Source organism: Centrocercus urophasianus, unplaced genomic scaffold, assembly GCF_019232065.1.
Source record: "Centrocercus urophasianus isolate 14NV4802_14NV808 unplaced genomic scaffold, USGS_Curo_1.0 seq_10, whole genome shotgun sequence".
NCBI classification, from domain to species: Eukaryota; Metazoa; Chordata; class Aves; order Galliformes; family Phasianidae; genus Centrocercus; species Centrocercus urophasianus.
This window is the reverse complement of record NW_024884142.1, coordinates 89,723,595-89,746,869: the sequence shown is the minus strand read 5'-3', so window position 1 is coordinate 89,746,869 and position 23,275 is coordinate 89,723,595. Positions and strand designations below refer to the sequence as shown.

Here is a 23,275-nt window from a genome sequence, read left to right as displayed (position 1 = left end):
TCTGTCAAATTCCTGGTCTCAACATTTATGTCTATTCCTTTCTTCCTTTCTGCTTTTATACTGTGCCATGTCCATTCTTATCTTCAAACCCCATTTCCCCAAATCTTTTCTAGTAAGTAATTCGAGTCTCACTGCCTTGGGGACTATTTATTTTAATAGGTATATCCCTTAGTACACTGGATTAATATACCTGCTTATCTCTTCTCCCAGAGATAATCTTTTATGTTGTAAATTAAATGGGGAAAGTCAAAAGCCAAAGGAACAGATTCATTTTCCAGTGCTCTCAGTGGAAGGCCTTTGCACAGGTACAATTCACAGCACATATATAATTGCATAGATGATTAGCAGAACATCTGGGGAAGTGAAAAGAAGTAAGGCAGCTCTAAAACGTTGAGGTATTTTACAGGTATGACTGAAAAACCATGCAATTGTTCTTCTGTAACGGCTTGTTTTGTACACCATTAGGTATTCTTACTGGCTCATGAGCTGCCATGCATTTTTCCTGTTTCCTGTTTCCTTTGGTTTTTTTTTCAGAACAGCAGCAAATGCACACGTTCCCTGCGAGGGCCGGAGGAGATCCTGACATACAGTTTCTTGTTCTTATTTTTGTGAACAGAAGAGCCGATGGGGGGAATTCATTGGCGCCTTGTGCCACTGCTCTCTGTGGGGGCAAAGCATAAGGTCTCCGAGGTCAGGAAGGTTTCCGGAGTCAACTACCATTCGTGAGTCAACGAACAGAGAAAACATCCACCTTGTGTTAAGAAATTTTTATTTGTCCTTTGGATCTGTAATGTAAGCACATAAAATTACAAGTGGAAGAAACATCATGCCACAAAATTGCATAGAATTTTTACAAAAATGTGAATTATGCCTCTGAAACAATCATAGATTGAAGAACCAAAAAAAAAAAAATACATTTTAACTGAAATATTTCATCCTACTTTGAAAGCAAATCATCAAGGACTAATCAATTACAGACACTATTAATACAATGTACAAGAGCAACACTGATTTCAAAGAAAGGCAAGCAATGATGTCCCTTTAGTTATCTTTCAGTGAATGTTTAGCTAATACATGAGCATTAATTAACATAATTATGAACATGTTAAATCTAAAATGTCTGGCTGTCATTAGAATTTTTAAAATTCTGTTTATACTGCCAAAACCAAGCTATTTTCAGTAGTGTAAAGATATCTGAAGTGCACGACCTAGTTTAATATAGACAGCTCTATTCTATACAGCAGAAAATCCACAATACAGCATTTCCACACATTCAACACGGAACAAGGCAAATACATAAAAGGCACAAGACTTGCACATCATAAAGACCCTTTTTCATTATCTTACTCTAGTTCAAGTAATATCAATATTAAATGATATCTGTTTCACTGAAATAGTTTGAACAATGCAAGATGTACAGTATTACACACTACCTTACACCTGCAGAAAGTGGCACTGTACAGATATAAAAAATGTGAGTACAGTAAATGGTCAAATACAAACGTACTGTAAAATGACTACAGCCAATAGTATACTTAACCCAACCAGAATAGTTTTGTTGTGTTTTTAAATATAAATAAAGATTAATTGGTATTTGCCCAAGTTTCTTCAAAGACCGTGGTGATACCCTGGCTCTGCTGAAGCCCCAGGAGTGTACCACTGAAATTCAAAGGAGCTAAGATTTTACCTAAAAGCCTGCACTGTACATTGACAGTCTTCAGTTTTATTGTCAACACTGCTATCAGTTTATTCTTTTAATAATTTAAACAATGTCATTTTCACTTTATAAAATGCAGCATTACATCTTGACTCTTCATTTTCCATAAATGATTAATATTGATTTCAAAGTGCAAAATAAAGATTTACAGAGGATTCCCCTTTCCTAGTATTAAGATGGAAGTCAAATTTTTGCGTTTTATGCTCACTACTTTCATCACCATAAATCAAGACAGTTTTAATCCAAAATACAATCTCCAAACTGTGCAATTTTTTCCACTCTAAGTTTAGAAAAGAAACATGAAAATACTGTTTGTCTTCCATAATTTGAACTAAATATACACACAATTCCTTAACTGAAATCTTAATCTCAATTTGAATGTTATTGCTTAAATTCAAATAAAAAGTTTTTTTAAAGTACTAAAATCCTGAGGGAAAGGAAGAAAAGTAACTTTGTTATGGTGTATTAAAATGCCTCCCTATGCAATTGATTTCTTTCTCCACTGCTGAACGCAAAGTAAGGCCCCAATCTTGCAAACATGAACATGTTCTTGCATGAACATTATTAACCTAAAGAAGTTCCACTGAGCCCAGCGGTGTGCAGAGTCAGCTGTGGATGTGAGCTTGCAGGATCAAGCCTCTCTGTACAGATCTGCACGCCTTTTCACTACACATCCAAGGGAAGAGCCTTTAGCATCACTCAATGGCTCGGACACAGACAAGAATCAATCTGCAATGTTTCATAATTCCTATTTCTGTTAATACGGGATGCCAGAGAATAGCATTTCTTTACCTTTTCATATATCCTGACTTTCATGAAGTCTCTTTGTCTTTTGATATAAATTTCTGAAAATGTGCTGTTACTTCTCTCATGCATATCATACAGTACATAAACTTTGATTCTTCTTATTTTAGTCAGTTAAATGGATTAATATATACTTTTAAATATTAATGATCAGGTTTTTATATTTTGCCTTTTAAATTCCAGACCTTAGTAAAACCGAACCTCGGTCTTAAAAATAATGGAAGATTCTGCTCAATTTCAAATACTGTAGTCCTAAACATTTTATAATCCTATCAAATTCAGTAAGCTTAAAATATGATACTTAAAATCAATACTTTTAAGTCTGCAAAATATATATCAAATTTATATTCTAAAACTACTTTGATTTACAACACTAACACCACAAAAAGAACCTTATGATTAATGACTATTTTATATCAGTACAACCCAGATGTTAGCTTTCATAAAGATTCTCTATACACGTATCCCTGAAACTTTTCATTTCACCAAGAGACCACATCGACTTCAAATATAAACATGCCATGTGTGCATATAGACAGATGTGTGTGCACATATATATATATACCAACATATATGCACTCACACGGTGTAACAACACGGACGTACACAGACACCAACAATCTCCAGGCAAATTTCTTCTCTTTCTCTCTCTTCTCCACAGTTCCAAGAGTTTTCAGCAGCAATTATATTTCTGTCCCCGTGATAAACATAATATTAAGACAGCAAGCCACCAGTGCTTGCAAAGCTAAAAAGGATTAAATGTTTCAGTGCAAATGTAAAATGATGGTACAGTTGTCAAGGTGCAGTTATAAAGTAGGAAACAAATATAATTAAGTACTGTTATAATATTCTCTAGGATCTGTATTAGTTTAGAGCACTTTGCACTGGCACTTCAAAAGGAAATCTGCACACATTTGTCTCTTTTCAATATACTGGTCTTCATTAAACATTCTTAGCAGTGAACATGGCCAGAAAATTACCCATTGAAAACTGACCAAAAAAGAAAACCAACAAAGAGAGAGAGAGGATGGTGAACATATTAATTTTCCCATTACAACTGCACTACGCTTTAGCATAATAATAAGCTGAAGAATGGGAATGAAGACCTCTGCACAATTCTTTTACAACTTTCCTTTTGGGAAATGTGCACTTGAATACAGATCCCTCCTGCCTTCCGAAGTGCTTCAGTTGCAGCTCACATCAGGAAAGCAGAGCCAAGTAGTTGGGGAGCGCTGTGCCCTGGCGCACCAATTAGTGCTTGGGCAGTTAAAAAGTAGTATCAAACACTTTTTCTGAATTATCTTCTTCCAATTCCTCTTCACTTTGCAGAGGTTTATGATTTGATTTCCCACTGTCAGATGCCAGAGAAGAAGGGGCAGAACTGTGGTCTCCATCTTCACTGATTTTCCCTTTCATGGCTTCCTGTACAAACTCCAGAATTTCCAAAGGCAGTCTTTTGAATTTGTCTTGATATTCCTGATCAAGTTCCACCTGCAACTACAACAAAACAAAGAAGTTGTCTTCATTTATATCTAATATGACTAGCATTAGATATAGTGTGGGGAAAGTACCACGTGAGGGGAGAGGGGGGAAGTTAATAACTCACTTTTGCCTGATTCAAAAATATACTTCTTTCTTTTTCAGATTAGCACCACACATATGCTATGCCCATTAATTACCATGCAGTCATTGCAAAGCTGATGGAAAACGCGGTCCCTTGTGCATAAGGCTGGTTTTGGGTACCGTGCTGGGCTACTCAGATCCTTAAGATACTTGTGGTTTATCTGTATCCGTGTCCACAGTCCTACTAGCCTTCACAGGATTCCTTATTCAAGAGCAGTAAGGATTGTGGATATGCCTCTGAAAGATTAATTAAGCTTCAGGTAGCAAGTCACACATTAATCACGCCACAAATATTGCTCAGAGAACAATATAATAACTTGTGCCAAATTTCTTGGCATGAGTTTGAAAATGATTGGAGAAAACATAAGGAAAAACTCAGTTGTCAGAAAGAGTCGGGGTGGGGGTGGGCGAAATCATTAAACTACATTTTTTAGGGTTAGATAATGGAAAGTTACATTATCTGATTAATGCAGTATGTGTTTTGGACATAACTGGGGAAAAAGTGTCATATCATCAACAGGATGCAACAGGCATGCAGAAAGAAATCTGGCTATCAGTCTTCAGGAAGCTGTGGGCCCTTTCCCAGTATTTACTCAAATAGCCTTTGTTTTTAGTGCCCATATAAGGATCTGTGTGATCCATTCTTTAGAAAACATTAATATGTATGGAAGTTTCAACTGAAGACAAAGCCAATTTTTTCATCATGACCAATCTGAGCATGGAGGAAGCAAACAGGGTGAGTTCCAAAGCCAAATCCTGCGAGCGCTCTGACCATCTGTCCATCCATCCATCCATTTGTCGGTCATCCATCCATCCATCCACCTACCTTCTTAAAAAGAGGGAGTCAGATTCTGCTAACTGTAGCTGCAGCAGTTTTGCAATAGTTTCTTAGTCAATTGTATTCTGAGCTGTATTTTTCAGGAAGATATGAAGATACTATGAGTTCTGATCTGTCAGTTCTAGGCTTAAATCTAGGCAATCTAGTTTTGAGTTTCTTTCACCTGACTGTGACAGCTTTCACAGGTAATATACACTTTCACTCAAACTTCAGGACCTACTCTACTCTTATCATCCTTGTCCTGTCCACAGCACGTGACTTTACCACTACACCTCCCTCTGAGCCGTTCCATTCCCACTCCCTGTGCTTCTGTCCTGGTTTTCATCCTGCATTTCTGACTTTTTTTCTGTAAGGCCTCTTCTTTCTCCTGTTGTGCAAATCTCCGTCCTTAGCTCACCTGGTCTAGTTCTACATTAGACACATTTTGCAACTTTTTTTCCTGAAGATTTAAGACATAGCCTTTCCTTGTCAGTTCCTCTAAGGCTCATTTGTTGCCTAGTTTATGGCAATCTTCCTGCTCTTCCTGCCTCCATTTCCCCTTGGTGTCACACTGCAGACAAACGCCAACAAGCCCGAGGCATAAATGGTTGCATTAAATACACCATGTTGCTAAAATACACCTTTGTATAAGCTCATATACAATTGAGTACCACAGCACCCTCTTTTTATGTGGTATTTCTCTTACTGAATTCTCATTTGTTTTCTGACTGTATATCTAGACATTCTGAAGGGATACTCCTTTTGTCTCCACTGTGATAATATATTATCTGAGAGACACAAAACACGGTATAGCATGGTTGGCAGGTAAAAAACACTGGAACAAGTTGCCCAGTGATGCCCCATCCCAGGAGACATCCAAGGTCAGGCTGGACAGGGCTCTAAGCAACCTAACTGAGTGATAGGTGTCCCAATTCACTGCAGGGCATTGGACTAGGTTACCTTTAAGTGTCCCTTCCAACTCAAACGATTCTATATGCTTACCCTAGTTTTATCCAATGGCCATGTACTGGTTTTATTACCCCCAAATTACAGATGAAAGCAGAGAGATTAAGCTTAGGTATGGATCAAAGCTCATGAGGTGCACCATCCACAACTGTGTTTGGTCCTCCACTGTTAGTATGGCCATCTATTAAATTATACATGTACACAACAAGCCTGAAACAGGCTGTGAACCACTAGGACACCAAATTGTTTTTCATGTAACTTTATGGATTGCAATTCTACAACTACTGATCACAGCAGCTATTTCAGGCTTTATAACTGTCCTGCCTTTGTTATCTGTACCACACAAGGGCTTCCTTAGAGTACCTGTGCCTGAGGCTCCCCTTTGACTTCAGCCAGGCACTGGGCAGCACAGGGGAGAAACAGGCTCATGCACCCTTGTGCCCCAGACTAATAGCATCTGTAGCTTTTGAACCTCAACTGCAGCAACGCAGCAGCTAGCCAAGAGGTTGGAAAATGTGTAAGGCTTTACATGACTAAGCCAGTGCTTCAGTGAGCAGAGCTCCTGGAGGCCAGCCAGCTGCCCAGCTGATTGGCTCACATTCCCTTTCATTTCAAAGGGCTCTTCAGCATCCCTGGCTACAACCCCTTTCCAAAAAGGGTCATCATTCAGAGAAAGGTCTTGGCAACACTTCCTTGGAAGGTGGAGGTGAAAATGAATATGGCTGTTCTGCTTACAGTAAGGAAAATGCATTCAGGAAAGGAAAACAATAGTATTATTAAAACTATTAATAGCACTTAGACCCAGCTATTATTACTAACCCTACAAAAATAACAGCATTAAAATAGTGACCTTTAATCAATAAAGGATTACAGAAGCAGAAACTCTGGTTTTAGACTACCCTCCAGTCCCCTTCAGATCTTCAAATATTCACAATTTGATCTAATGAACATCTTCTACCAATTTCTATCACCACCAAGAAAAAAGTGATCACATGAATAATAGAATGCGCTGCCAACGCAAGGTATTAGGAGTGATGAAGTTCACACTGAGCATTTTGCTTGAAAAAAATCTTAGAAAATTAGAAAATAAAATAAATATATAAAACCCCTTAATCGGTAATTATTCCACATTTATATTATTTCATATTATTTTGTCATTAGTTTTAAGCTTAGAATACTGAACTCTTCCATTTTTGCTAGCTGAAATACATCTTATCCTTCTGCTGCTGAAAATTATTTTGTTTTGTTTTTAATTTCAAAATTGTTTTTAAGATACCTGTGGGAAAGCAAACACACTGGGATGTTTAAGTATAACAATCTAGCAATGAGCTGAGAAGAAATTTCAGATGTGGAGGAAAGGTCTGTAGTAGCTTAACCCATGGGGAGCATATATATGCACAAATACATTTTGTTTCAGGTGACTGGATTTAGAACTGCAGGTATCAGAAGCAGAGACCTTGCTGCGTGCAGTAAATATAGCCAGTGCATTAGAACATGACCCTAAGTACCTTCAACAAGTATGTGGTCACAGAGACCAAATGAGTTCCCAATCCGGTTGTAATTGGAGCAGCTGTACAAAAATCACACTTAGCAAATTTGGGAATGCACTTGTGGGCTGGTGCAGTTGTTAAGGTCTTGTAAAAGTCTGCTGCATTTCCCCCCAAGCCTACGTCAATTGCTCCAGACAGCAGACAGGCACACAGCTGGCTGACACGCAACACCGCTGCCATCTGACTTCCTCTCCTCCACCTTGGCTGCCCCAGGGGAATTACAGGGGACACCATGTCCAACCCCTCTCCCCTTCTGCCAAAGCGACACCTTTGAAGCTGTGAAGTGAACACTGATTGCTGCTCCATCCCGCTGCACCTTTTTAAGGTGCATTTCGGAAGTTAGTAATGAAAGTTTTCCAGACTATTTTTCCTTCTCTTCCATTGCAAGAGGGAGAAGAGAAGCTTCCACAGCTTGGTGGACTGCATTCTTGGTCTACACAGCAGAGTGACCAGACAGTATCATCCCACCATATAAAATCTCATCCCTGAGGCAGATTTCTGATGCAAAACCAAGCCACCTCCACAGAGGGACTGGGTTTCATTCCACCTCACACTTTCTAAGAAATGTATTTTCAATTCAAAATGACCAAAGCACACTACTTGAGGAGCATCTGAAGAACAAATCTTCAAGCAAAAAATATTTGAGAAATATATATCTAAAATACAACTTGTTAAAGGGAACATTTAATGGGAAAAAAATCCATGAAATGGATTGAAATTCTGATGAAATTCTGTCACATCAAAAACATTCATTAACACTGTATTTGTTTTGATGAAGCTCTTCCAACTAAAAACATTTAATATAGCCAAAATAAACTTTTCTTAGTCTCCAATTTTCCATACTTCTTGCAATTTTTCTGTATGCCAGTTTAAGTTTTGTGTTTCTTTCATCCCTTCTTTTTTAATCTACCTTATTTTGCATTATTCATAAACACTTTGTTTCCTTGATCGTACTCTTTCTTGCTGTGAGTAATGCAGTGAATTATGAATGAAAAATAATCAGAACTTCTTGGCTCAATTCTTCAGGCAAAATGCACTCCAGGTAAAACGGAACAGTTTGATATTTCCAACAATCTCTCACATTTCCAAACGAAACCCTTCATTCTCAAGTTTTTGGAAAGATTTTCAAGAGCTTTGATTCCAAATGAGAAAATTTTGTAAGTTGTGTTATTATCCCTTAAGGTAGAGGATATAAAAAAATGTCAAAATAATGACTACTTTGGTACATGATTATTATATTTATTCGCCAGCGCACTTTGATATTACTTTGTATCCACTACTGCGGCACTACCGACACAAAGTAGTATATTTAATTCCACATAAATACTACTTGTTCCTATGTTTTATTGATGATATAAGCTCAACTGCATTAATTTCTTCCACGCAATTTCAGCAGAATGCATTTTGACAAGATGTAATAACCAGTCACTGCACGATTCAGAACAAAAGGGTGACTGCAACCTCTACAGGGCATTTCTGCTTAGCAGAGCTCCCGCTTTCCTCTTCACATACCATTGGGACTGTTTATTTTGTTAACTTCAGAGACAATGATGTCTTCATTGGTCAGTGAAAGCATATTGCAACAGATAGGCTGTCCTGAGATTGCAGCCCCTTTCTCATTCCTCCCCCGCTTCTCTAAATCTGCTAAAGCTCCAAATGCTGTTTTGATTTCTGCAAATGTTTGACCCATATGCCTAAAGATAATTTTGAATAGAGGATTTGGGGCTTTTAAGACTGCATCAGACAACAAATATGCATAATGTCAGCGACCTCAATTTAGCTTCCAAAATAGCACATACAGGACACCAGGATTAAGGGTACAGAGAACAAGCAAGCTGCTGTTCTGCTGCTTTTCATTTTCAGAGCTTACTTAATTAGAAAGCCATTCTGCAGGGATACAGCATTAAAAGACATAGGAGTAGCAAGAATTGTCAGTAACAGGGAGAGTAAAATTGAGGAACAGAGCTCAGGAATCAAGTGATTTATAGGCAGCAATTTTTGTTTAATTGGAAACAGGAGGAGTTTCTTATTAAGGGCTATGTTATTTCTTCCACTAAGCAGATTTCTGATGGGAAGGCAAAGGAGTAAGCACTGCTTAGCTGTCCTGGAGCCACCCACAGACTCGGTCCCTCCGTGGCACTCAGCATGCCAGAGGGGCTGCAGGAGATGTTGACTCAAGGTGAGGCTGATAGGATTGAGGAGCCCTGGGACAATACCTAAAAGCAATTTACCTGCCTCTACCACATAAAAGAATGGCCCAAAGAAAGTAGTTGGGAAATGCAGTTTGTTGGGAAGCTGAGCTAACATCACTACATGTGCAGAGCTCATTAAAGTGCAAGAGTTGAAGTATTTTCTTTCTCTACCGGCTATAGACAAGTGCATAAAGGAACGTGCCACTGGATTAATGTTTGGGCTTAACTCAAGGACAATATAGCTAAATGTGAAACAAAGCTGCACTGGTAGCCAAGGTCTTATCTCAAAAGATGCTGATGCGCTGTATCATTAAAGAAAGCCTAAGGGCAATCAGTAGCAGAGATGGCACAGGAAACGTGTTGCACTAGGTAAAGGATAGCCTGTGCCATCTTTACACTGAGTGGAAATCTTCTGTTAACGATTCCTGTCCTCAGTCAAGGACATCTCTGTTTCAGTGCACACCCATCACTGCCTTTACAAATAATAGTTCTTTTTCAGACCACGATAGACATGAGTGACACCAACTCCAGGACTTTCTGTTAGCTCCACCACAAACTCTTTCTCTCTCAGATAAAGTTCCCCTAGTCCCTCACACAAGGTCTAGCACAACAAGCTAATCCTCCCGCACTGTTAAGATCTCCTCCTGAGTTCATGGGCAGTTGCTCAGCAGTTTTATTTTGGACTGATCCATTACTGCCACCCCAGGCTTCTCATGTCAACAGGTTACATGATCCAGATACTCCAGAAATTACCCCACAACAGGAATGAAAAAATCAGCATAGCACCGGAAGCACTTTACAACTAAGGAGCCTAGAAACTGTGTACTGTGTTATTTTCCCTTATTCATATGTTCCCTGTTTGACATCCCCTAACTGCTGTCTTCCAAGTTTCAGCCCTGTGTCTCTTCCTACCAAAGCACAGGTGATTTGCTATGCTTTCCCCAACGTACAAGTCCCCATATAAAAGAGTCCTTTAGCACCTGCTCTCTCAAGGCATTAGATTGTAACCTTAGGGCCTTCATCAATCTGTGTCTCCACCTTTATTAACTGCAACTTCAATTAAACCAAAGGGACTGGGAAGAAACTCGGGACCAGAGCTTCTAGATTTGAACACTCTCATAATAAACTCTTATCTTCTTTCTGCATAATAAAGCAACATCTATTCTAAGAGCTAATTAAAAAATAAATGTTAAAGTGAAGAGATGTATATCAGTGGTGCTCAGATCACATCTGTACTACATGCGCAGAGGTGTGTACTATACTTCTGCTGAAAATTTCTGAGCTGGAGAAATTCCTTACAGTAAAAGCCAAAACTGGTGATGTTTGCTACTGGTGGTTGTATTGTTGTTATTAAATTTCAAATCTCTTGAATATTCTTTGAAAAGAGAGCTTGTTCTGATTTCTGTGGAAGGATTTTCTTCACAGTAACTTTGTTTCCTATTTCTCAGCAGTGGAGCAATTTATTCTCATGCAAAGACCTTCTTGTACCTCATTAAGTTGCATATTTGGAATCATTTTTCTTTCTTATGAGTATTTTGTGTAATTGGTTTCTTTTGTGGATAAAATGCTTTCTTAAGCTATCAGGTGTTCTTCTGATGACTGTACAAATATGAGACCTATGGATATCATGAGGTAGTGAATAAAGGTAATTTGAGCTAATACTAATGGTAACAATCCCCTCTTCACAAATACTTATAATATTTTAGGGCTAGATTCTTCTCTTTTTCATTATCACAGGAGAAAGTTAGCTTCATTGTGAGCTGAAGAAATCTGCTCTGATTCGATGCAATAAATCCAGAGAAATTCCACTGAAGTCTCATCTCTCAACAGATGCCCTTCGTTTATTGGGGTGGATCCAGGATAAATAACTCCAGTGACATAGCTCAAATGGAGCTTCTTCACTGGTCCGTTTACAAGAAGTGCTACTCATATTTTGGATACTGTCTTCAAAATAAACAAGTAAGTGCATCCATTACCTTCTACTGATCGTGATATTTTCATTTCCATTATGCCTCCAGGGTATAAACAGGCAGTAGAGGCCCAACAGCATGTCCTTGGTAGTATTGCACTACAGCAACTCTTAGCTGAAGAGGCCATAACAGTCCCTCAGAAAGTCCTTTTAAATGACATCTGGAGGTTATAACAGCAACAATATAGTCCAGAAATACTTCAAATCCCGGGTGGGCCAGAGGACATGAGGCTCTCAGAGCTGTGCAGCACCAGAGCAGCTGAGCTGAGTGTCTCCAGGGGGCCCTGGAATCCACAGGGCCACTTACATAATGTGCTTTGCCTAAAAGTGGTGCTGTCCCACAGAGTGTGAGGTTGTGGCTATTTTTGAAAGAGAAGAGAGACAAGAAAGGTGCTTGAGGCCTCTTGTGCAAGGGCTCTGGAGCTGATAAGTACGGACCTGAGAAAACCATGGTGAAATCGACTCCACAGTTTTTGGATCCTAGATGAAACTGAACTCTGAATACTGAACTCTTAAATGCAGCTTAGCAAAATATTTTTCAATCTCTCACGTCCATCTTGCTAATTGATAATTACAGTGTAGCCTATGTCTGACTATTGGCAGAACATCCACAGCAGTTCCACTAGTATTGCAGAAAATTCTCTCAGAGCAGTGATTTCTTCTCAAATACAACCATGAAATGAAAAGGAAACAAATAACCTATTTCTCTGTCTCTCTAGTGGCATCCTTGTGCTACTCAATGGAGAAAGAAGAGAGTTATCCTATGATTAAGTCAGGCATCTCCTTTTATTGAGACAGCCTGCTCTGCCCTCCTGCTCCGTCTAAATTCTTCAGCCTGTTTTGAGTTCTGAACACATACTAAGGTGTGTTTCTTAAGGTACATGCTTGGTATAATTTCGAAGGTATTGATTATTGCCAGGGAATTGCATGCATTTTTAGAAATAAGCCATCATTAGCTCAAAAACAATCTCACTGATCAAGCCTTACACCACACTTTGAAGTTTATCTTGTGCTGACTATGGCTGATCACATTAGAAAGTCTCTGCAGGATGGAAGCTCATTGAAAAGTCTGCTTAGAAAATTACTAAGCAGTCAGTCCTTCTGTTAATATCTGTTAAAATGAATGTTTTTAGACTAGAAAGCAAGCACTATCTGAATAAAGATCAAAGCCGTAGAAGTTTCTTTGAAAATCTTTTCAAGTAGTTGCAGCTCTGTAATCCTTCGTAACAACAAAAGCTATTCCAAAATGTTTCCTAACTCACTCACTCTCAACATGAATTTGGCTTCCTCTTTACTATCAGAGATGTACATCTCCCCAAACGATGAGCCAATTTAGCAACTGACTCACTATTTTCTAACGTACCCGAATGAAAAAAAAATCTACTTAGAATCTAATACTGAGGTATCAGACACATACAGGTATACATGGTCAATGTGCATGTGATGGTTATGTTAGGCAGACACTGGAAAATATTTATACAGTTTATCACAATGTCTCAATTCCACCAGTGTCCTCCCACTTGCCTTGGAATTAGGCAGCAGGGCAACTGTCAAACTGGCGAATAAGTCTCAGTATGTTTCTGATCATTAGCTCTACTTCTGATCACTATCTTTCATCTTCAAACAAGGCTGCATCAAGGCAAAAAAGAACGGTAGCATTACAAGCTAAGATTTTCTTTTGAGGAAGTAATGTATGTCTGTTGTTTCAGCAAAGCAGCCTGTTCTTCTGCTCACCCACACACCTCCAAGCATATCAATAAAAGGAAAACTTCCTTTGACATGGGAAACGCTTTTTAAAACAAAATTACCTGCACCTTACTTTGCTTTTCCAGAAGTTTAAGAGTGTCCATTCCTTTTCCCAGAAGACAAGCAGAGGTTAAGTGGATGAATGGCTGAATGTTAAACATACTCCTCCCTACTTACCCACGTCTTAATCCGCGTGGAAAATATTTTTAAAAAATCAATTTGCATTGGCTGATTTTGAAAATTAATTTGGGTAAATAAAATTTGGGTAGGCACCCAAATCATTCAGATGCTCTGAATTTTTTAAACTTTTAAACTATTGTGCTAGAATTGGAAGCTTAAAAATGCTCTCTGTTACCCAGAGCTTGAGGCAGGTGTTGATCAAGCAAATAATAAATCTTAATATTTCTAATTTGATGAAAACAACAACTTCATGACCTTTCTTAAGTGCTCAAACAGCAGCCTCACCATGAGAGATAGCTCAGCTGTTCATGTCTTGGATGAAGACCACTTTGGAAAAGCAACCAGACCAAGTAGAGAAGCATATTTTTATCCCACTGCTGAGTCCTATATTGACTTTTGCTCTGCTTCACAGATGGGGTTAGGTGACTTTCCGTTTTTATTCAATTTTTTCACAGGTTGTCAAAACGATCAGTTTGGGCCAGATGATCTAAGGTTTACTGAGCTTTTTTAAACTGCAGTCCATGTTTTTAATCACCTGAGAATGAATTACTGCAATATTGTCAGGCTTTTTGTTAGTAAACTTAGGTGTAAGTATGTGCCTAGCAGGAGTTTAACACCGAAGCCAGAGCTACTGTCCTTCACTTTTCTTCTTCCAGAAATAACGGTTCAGTGTTTTGGCTTCTGTACTTCCAGGAGAGAAGTGTAGGGAAAGTTCTGAGACTGAGTATAGCAGTGACAAGTTGGACTTGACCCATGTTATACAATGAACATTAAACCTGGATGTACCATTGCAACTAAAAATACAAAGTCTGATGTTAGTGATGGCTACACTGTGTCCATGTTTTACTCTTACCTTCACATCTCTCTACCCCCATCAGATTTTCATCCAGATATCCTCCACTTTCTTTGCTTCGTGCTGTATTACTAAACACATTCTTTTTTTTACTTGAGATGCAAAATTGGTATGGAACGTTAACTACAACTGTTTAAAACTTTACAGCTTCATGTAAGAACAGCACTGCCCAAAGGTTCAACCTAATTAAAAATAGCCTGAAGGCTTTTACTTCCTGACACTACAATGAACTTAAAAGGAAAAAAAACCTCTTCTTGTCTGCACTGCTATTACTGGATTACAGAATGCTGTGCAAAGGGAGGTTAATGGAGCCATCCTCATGATTAAGTTCAAGGGATTAATGTTTCAGTTCAGTTGCTTTTTATCGAAACATTTTTTTCAAAGGTCATATTAACACTGACTATTGCAAAGTGAGGCAACTAATTACCCATCAAGTTCAAATGAACCATGCAGAAAACTTTGGTTCAGTGATGGTTAGCTGCATCCTTCAATGCAAAATATGACATATAAGGTAACTAAGATAACTCATAACTCTAGAGAAACAACAAAAAGCCTGTCCTGCTGCATAGAGTAGCTTGAACTCATGCCTGTTAAAGGGCAAAGACAAGGTTCACTTATCTTTAGGGGGAGACAGTGATTGACTGATGGTTTTTGGATCTACAGTAGTGGTAACATTTAAGCACAGGCAAAATCTAACCAGTTCAAACAAAAGAAACACCTGCACAAAATGGCGTGAAGTGAAACTCCTTCCCAAGCAGAGATCTGAAATGAGTATCAGTCACAAAGAAGTGCTGCAGATGAGTAAAGCTCATTTTCCTCACTGAAGCATTTCAGATGTTTGGGAATCTTCCACTACCCTGTCTTAGCAACTAAGGGAAACTGCAAAGCATGAATGTGTCTAGAAAACAGGACCTGGATGCTGCTTAAAATCCAAGCTTGCTTCAACAGTCAAAGTAGAGACAAAAACTTCTGACCTGAGAAGTCAGGTGCTCCTGTCACATTCAGACCTGCCCAGTTTTTTCTCTCTGCATACAACCTGATGTGGGTTTCTGTTGAGCACCTGAGCTCCATGAAGAAGGGAAGCCTCTGGGTGTTTTGCCCTTCTTAAGGTTTACATGGATGAATGACTGCCAGCTCCAGCATTGCAATTCAACCAACCAGCAGAGGTCCAGAGGTCAGCTCTTGGTAAGTATGGTGGATTATGTTCATGGAGCTATGCTGATAGACAACATGCAAAATCATAAACAAAAGCAAGCACCTGCATGCTTAAGTCTGCTCTATGGTATATTTTTCACCTTGAAGTGAAATTGGACATTTTAAAGTCTCCTTGAACAGATGTGTCGGTGATACTGCCACCATTTGTTTTTTTGTTTTGGTTTTTTTTTTTGGTCAGACTTTTTGCCAGAAAAAGGAATAGATATTGTCCCTGAAAGGTACATCTAGAAGATACAGGAAAAATAAACAATATTACGACTTACTAACACCAAACAGTGCTATCTTCACACTGATAACAACTTGCTGTATGAAAAGAGTGCGTTGAGGAGGGACAGACTATGCTTAATTAGAAAAAAAAGTTATTTAGAGCACAATGTGAAGCTACAGGTGTGAGAAGGGCACAAAGTGCCTTCTGCCTATGCTGTCCTATCCTAGACGGAAAGATTAAGGCACAACCAACCAAGGACCAGGATGAAAGAGCAGCCCCAATGTAAGTGACTGAAATACCAGCACGGACAGAAGTCAGCCCCTTTGGTACCTCCCTTCATCACATATCTCAGTGTGTGAAGGCTGCACACTCCTACAAGGAAAAGTGAGCTTTTCTATTGACATCAGTGGATTTGGTCCCTGGCCTCTCATTCTGAAGTTAATACAGTTCATCCAAGCATAGTTCACCAGAGGGTCAAGACTGAACTGAGATGAATCCTATGGAACTTCACTAAGCCCTTTGCTTTTTTTTCCACTGAGATTCCATCAGAATGTATAACATGACCTCCTCAGAGCTCTGATTTGTTTTCAATTTAATTTCATTTGTGTGTATCACTGTTGGTAGCTTCTATCTTGTAAAAGTTTTGTACTGTGCAAAACCTAATTTAAGAAGAAAAATTGGCAGAAGCAGCATCCCCTTTTCCATTAGAAGTACTTATCTTTTTAATACTCTATCTGTGTTTTATTACTGTTACATCTTCTAAAGGCATTAAAAAGTTCTCAAGAGGTCTTGTAACTTTACAATGTGTTCTGCGATGCCAATTCTGATCACAGCCCAGTTCAAGATAAGTTTAATAAACGCTGGAAAAATACAGGCCTCTCATGATAAGTGACCGTGCTATTTGAGGAAGCAACAGTATACTCTGAAAACAATGATTGCTTGGGTTAGAGCTCTCTTTAAAATATGTGTGGAGTACACATTTTTACTGAGGATAACAGAGACTAATCTTGAATTCTGGGAGTATTCCAAATGGTGGTAGGCAAGTATCAGAACTGCATGAGATTGTTAACTTGCACAAACCCCTTTTAGAACAATGACTTACATAATACCAGCTTTTCACCATTTAATATAAATGTATTTAGAGCTACAGAAATGCAGACAAGCATTAGATTTAGTAATGATGATTGGAAAATTAATTCAACTGCAAATGTGTAACAGTAATAAGATTATTCTGAGTTAGTTGCAGAAGTTATTCCTAAAAAAATCTTATCACTCACGTTATTTAAACTTTCTTACATATCAATTAGTTTGAAATAATAAGTCTTTAGGCTATCCACTAATTGCAGCACTGTAGACACAATCTGTATTTAAAATTATGCAGTGAAAATTAAGCCAAAGCACCAAGCAGTCTTGGCTAACAAAAACGTTTTCCTCAGCCCTTCGGATAAAGAAGGAGAGATAATGGGGGCACTGAATTCACAGGAGAACTCTTTCTCAGTTTACTATTCTCTGCTTGTCACATGTTAACACAGAGTACCAAAGCCACAAGCTGTTATCCACGTGTTTAATTTGCAGTGTTGCATTTTCAGTGTATTCATTTTCTGATCATATGGTGTGACCGTTTTCAGACAAAAAAGCGAAGAACTTCAGTGATTAATGCAAAGGAAGGACGGCAACACATACAACCCGAAGAACAGCTGATTAAGAAGATTCTGCCACAGGATCATTTACAAGTGTAAGGTAAATGTGGATGGGTTGTTTTTTTAGAAGACAGAGGGAAGCTGTTTGCAGAGGAACATCTAGTATATACATGAGGAAAAGCCACCATTTTTAGTTTCTACCTGCTGTTATGGCTCCAGGCTCTTAAGAAAGGCTTCAAACTACTCTTTTAAGTCTTTCTGTCTTTGCAGAATTGATCTCAGGAGAACAGAAGGTTCCCTCGTCTGCTTGTATTTTATTTCACTGATATGCTGAAACTCCAGTTTGGCACTTGTGTCATTAGAGCTGGTTTATTCTGGCACCTGTCAGAGGCACACAGCATGGACTGCTGCATCAGTCACAGCTGCTGACTGCAGCCGCTGTCCTCAGCAGCAGCAGAAGTGATGGGAAGAGGAATTATTTTTAAAACACAGCTACTAATTGACAGGTGTTCTTCCCTGAATCCTCTATGCCTACAGTACCAATGAGGAGTCAAAGACAACATCCAACTGACCAAAACAGATAATGGGAATTATGTCTCCCACCACAGAAATTCGAAGCAAGCAGCTGAAATATTCTGTGTTCAAAGGTATGTCTGATGGAGGTAATCAAAAAGCGTGTCTCAGATTGATGCTTCTTAAAATCAGACAAGCAAGTTGCTCTCTCCCTGCATGCTACATTAGCAGCTACCAAGCTGTTTCACCCTACTGTCCCATATGTTCTGTACTTCATTTTACTTAATAAGAAAAGGCAGAGCATGGAGCTTTCTGTGTATGATATAACTCTTCATCTTCAGACAGCAGTGATTTACACTTTTGTGCATGGAAAAAAGACAATCTCTTTGATTATCAGCCTATCTACTATAAGATTTCCTACTGTCAGTAGCCTGCACTTAATATGTAACTCTGTAAAAAGACACTCAAAGATGTTCCCTACTGCATGCATGTTTATTAAAAAAATGTTTCTAGATGCTCATTAAATGGCTACAGGAGGAAAACAAAGGTGAATACTGAGTCAGTGCTCTTATGGCACGTGTGTTTGTTTGTTTGCATATCCTTACTAAACATGAATGAAAAAGGGACAGCATCTGGTAATTTGTAAGTGAATCAAAATAATGCCTTCATGGGCACAAGCAGGGATTTTCTATAATAATTTACATTACTGATGTATTCATACTACACGTAGTTTGTTCAGGAAGGACAAGTAAAGAAAAGGTCTTGGTGAGATATTTATCAAAGATATTATCTTTTTTTTCTGATCTCCAGTGTATTATAAGAGAGAGACCTGCAGAAAGCCTCTGGGTGCTAACAGAATTGGACATGAAAATGGACACTGTCCTGGTGGGGGGCCTAAAACAGACGATCACATTAGGGAGATGGGGTGGTGAAGTTTACTAACCTAGAAAACTTTTGGAAGTGAAACACGGCAGGGCACGGGATGCTCAAAATGCAGGAAGCATTCATATTTACATTTGTATTCTCTACTTGTGTTTGTATGAGAATACGGACATCTAGTACACATAAAAGACCTCAGAGCAAGCTTACTGCTTTTTCATATTACAGCAAAAAAAAGCATTTCTGCATCTGACAACAGAGATGATCTTGGCCTGTAACAAATCCTCAAACATGGTTTGTATCACTGAACTGAATCTACTTCTGAGGAAGTAGCAGCCGTTAAGAGGCAGTTAATATTACGAGAAATTAACCCCAGACTTAAAAAAAAATCACTTAAAAAGTAAAAAATCCAAATAATAATTTAAAAATTTGAATTAATTTTCAACCAATTGGTATTTTCAAGTGTGAGCCCCAGCAGTGTCTATCTGAATACAGATGGGAATGAAGGGTATTCCAGGGCAAGAGGAGACACTAACACTGACATGAAATTAGAGAGTAGTTACTGCAGAATTTATTCCATTCTGCCACACAGAGAGTGAGTCCCTGCTCAGAATTACAATGATTCTTTGAGAGAAAGACTGACAATGAATTATCATTCCCAGGAGCTTCTGTAATTTCCAAGCAACTCAGCATTACACAGACTTGCACATCTATCATGCCTCAACTTCAGCAGCATTACAGCATCAGTGTAAGGTGTAAAACTGACAGAACAGGGAAAGATTTAATTGCTGCCAAGGTCATCAGTGCCACCAGGAATACTAACTTCTGAAACCAGATAAGTGCTCTGAAAACCGAACCTTCGGAATTTTCAGCAGAAAGGCCAATTCTGTGATCAGTAATATTACATGGAGATCCCCACTGACCTACGTAACACCCTGACAAAACTCTGAGCCAAACAGGTACTTCTAAATATCCTAATATTCAATAATCTTACGAAGAAAGTCAGAATACAATCTGTGTATATACGAATAGCATCAGCAGTTGGTGAAACAATCTGCCTTATGTGCTCCAAGCCCTATGTTTTATTCAGGCATTAACACCTCCTTCGTGAATGTGAAGATGTCAGATGTGAGCTACCACATGCAATATCATTCTCACGGGACATACAGTAACTTAACATGGAGACTGACATTGCACCATGCAGAATTCTAGTTGTACATAACAGCTACTATAAGATTTACAAAAATCCAGTTCTAGAAAAGATGTCAGCTTGATTCTAGACAGCATCTACACATGGCTGAAGCCCACTGAAATGCTCTACTATGCACTGAAGAGTTTATCTGAAAGAGCTCAAAGGAGAAGAAAAGTGTAGCAGTAAATGTCAGACCTTCCATCTCAGAACTCTCATTGGCCATTCCTTCCTGGTCAAAATGTCCTACTGGCAAGCTATTTTGTATGGAATAAAAAAAGATGCATCTTCAGACCAGACTTCTAAGTCCACATTCTCTTATTCTGTCTCAAAGATTTATTTGAAGTTTCCGCTGTTGACACAGACAAATCACTATTAGCTAAATGAAAGTTACTGCTACACTAATATTTATTAGTGGATTCTGACAGCTCCTGAATGAAGCTCTGAATTTAGGTAACCTCTCTAGATTTCTGTACAACTACTATAATGACTTAAAAGGATTGGATACCTCTCCTGCATATGCTCTGATGTCATTCCTTCTGTTCAGCCTGAAGCCAGTAGTGTCTCTCTCCATATGGGAGAGAGAGCTGAGATAATACTCCTTGATGGCCTGCACAGAAGCTTGACTTCTCCCTTCTGTGCTGCCTGACCTCCTCCTAACCAGCTGCTTCAGAGCATTCAAAATGCCTTACTCTGCGGTTGTACCAGTGAGAATGTAGGGCAGAAAGGAGTGGAAGAAAAAAAACACAACATTTTTCCATCATTCTCATATTTCCTTTGGAGTGAGTAGAACTGTGGAGTGATGGATGGATCACACGAGGTGTCCTAAGTGGTTATGTGATGCCACCAGAGGTTCTTATCTTAGGTCTGAGTTGCTTCTAACTGTGCAGAAGCAATTGAATTGCCCATTCCTGCCATTCTCCAAAGATATTCTGACTTAACCCAAGCAGGGGGTATGAAGTTGGCAGCATACTGTTTGCAATGTAAGTGATGTATGACAAGAATAGAGGTAAACACTTCTGTTCTTTTAAATGTCCACTGAGTTGTTTCAAGGCAGATCAGACCTATTCCTATGCTTCTGCTTTTCAGGAAAGGAAATCAGAACATTCCTGAGGAAGAGAAATCAGTATTCTCACGACACGTAAACACAAACAACAACAAAAATCCCAGTTCTTTAGTGAACAATTGCCAATTTAATGCCGCCGTCTCAAGTAAGTCACTCTTCTGAATACTGGCAAGGTGCCGACACATTCATTATGGCTCTACTTTCTTTTGTCACAACTACTTTGTTCAGGAAACCTGCCCTTTTAGGTACCTTGCCTGTATCCAAGAGGAAAACACATTCATGTAGCCAGGGCCCCACCTAGCAGCTCTAATCTTTGACCTTACCACAGTGAGAGAACTAAGCAATATTTACAATCAGCTGCATTCTTTTTGAAGTGTTTGAAAGTATCTTTTTCTCAATAGTAAAAACATTAAAATAAATAATAAATATATAATGATATATATAGAGATACATGAAAAGTATGTTAGTGTCCACCTGGGCAGAAACATGTAATCCACAGAAAAAAAAGAAGCCTGAGAAGTTATAGCCACATGCTATCAATTAGTCATACTTACTTAGCATTTGTATTTCAACAGAATTGAGATGTTAATATCTATTTTGCAAGACCCAGATCAAACATACACAGCTGGTTCTTTTTTTCTTACTCTCCCACACATGTCCTTGGAAGTATACCTAGTAAGCATTTAGAAAACAAACAACCTTTCCTATGCATTCTGATAAAACATCCTCTGGGAAAGCACAAGGAATTGCCTCACTGATGTTGGCCAGGGAGAAGAGGAGCAATCACAGCAAATGTGTTCCTTTTCCTCTACTGAAGGTGCATCTCTAACACTGGTATTGGTACCACACTGACTGGAGGAGTAGTCCCAAAACCTGAGCCTTTGTTGCCACTAGGAAGGACTATGAATCACAAAACAACTGTTAAGGCTTTGTATGGGACAGCGAAAAGCTAAGCAGGGATGTTCCCTGGCAGAGAGGATCTGCAATGCTATCCAGAAGGCTCCATTTACTACTGCACATCTGTGAGTTAAGCCAGGGGACTGAAAAACAAATCATATCTGCTTGGCATGGAACCAGAACCCTCTGCACCCAGGTACCTGCAGCAGAACAGTAGGTTCCGTTACCAAACACAATCCTGTCTGAGAAGATATGGTAGTTTCTCTCCTCACAGGGAAGCAATGTATACCAAAGCATTCCAGAAACTTCAGTAGAAGGAGAATTATTAAATATAAATACAAACCAAACAGGATTCACCGATTCAGTGACAAAGGCTTGTGATTTATAGCCATTTCCTAGTGAGGGAAAACTCAAGACCTCCTGCCATGACTGTAGATGACAGCAGACATCCTTGAAATACTACTACATTGTGTTAGCATGTTCTAATCATTAGTCCTCCTACATAGGACTTTCACCTTTCTCCCGAGCTTTGATTGCCTCTCCCCAGTTGTCCTGTTCCCTTCCTCCTCCCTTAAAAACTCACTCTCTCACCTCTAAATTTTTGCCTTAGGCTCTACTAATTCCACTTTACTGATTTCTCCTTTCCCTCCCCCCTCCGCCCCTCAAATTTTCTTTCCTGCTCTCATGCCCCAATTAATCATTTCTCTCACTATCCCATACTCTGGTGTTCCAGATGACAAATATTAAATTTATCTGTTTGGTAAGCTTAATCTTGAGAGGTGCCCAGAATTCCTACCTTCAACACCCTTCCCCTTTCTCATCCGCGACATGTAGATGCTCTCAATTCATACCCCTGTAATATCCCCTCACATCAATCTTCTTTACCTCTTTGGAGAGACATTTAATAGTGCCTGTTTCTCTGATATGTGAGTACTGCAGCTACTGTGAGCAGAGAACAGAGGATATTCTGATGATCCAAAGGGCTGTAGAGAGAGAGCTTGTATAATCATGCTGTGACACACAGCCCCTGACCACTGCACTGAGGTGGGGCAAAAGCAGCAATAAATAAAGCAGGCAGGCAGACAATGGGGTGGGGTATGATTTGAAGAAGCCACAGATTGCTTTCCCGGTACAAAAAGAATGTAATGGCCAGTGGCAGCATATGTTATGCAGCTAGCAGATAATAATCAGGGCTGTAATTGCTCAAAGATTTCAGAGGAACCATCAGGCAGTAAATTGTGGACACTCCTG

General features: G+C 39.1%; 1 protein-coding gene across 4 annotated transcripts in view; it reads right to left on the bottom strand.

The window, feature by feature from the left end:
- Positions 1-782: 782 nt before the first annotated feature.
- PLCB1 (phospholipase C beta 1) overlaps positions 783-23,275 on the bottom strand; it is a 369,568-nt gene continuing 347,075 nt past the window's right edge. Inside the window, exon 32 of one of the 4 annotated variants that reach the window (XM_042829898.1) lies at positions 783-4,018. In XM_042829898.1, coding sequence (XP_042685832.1) covers positions 3,788-4,018 — 231 coding nt within the window. In that variant the 3' untranslated portion in view covers positions 783-3,787. The remainder of the gene's footprint in view (positions 4,019-23,275) is intronic. The other 3 variants (XM_042829908.1, XM_042829913.1, XM_042829922.1) reach the window with 3 other exon arrangements.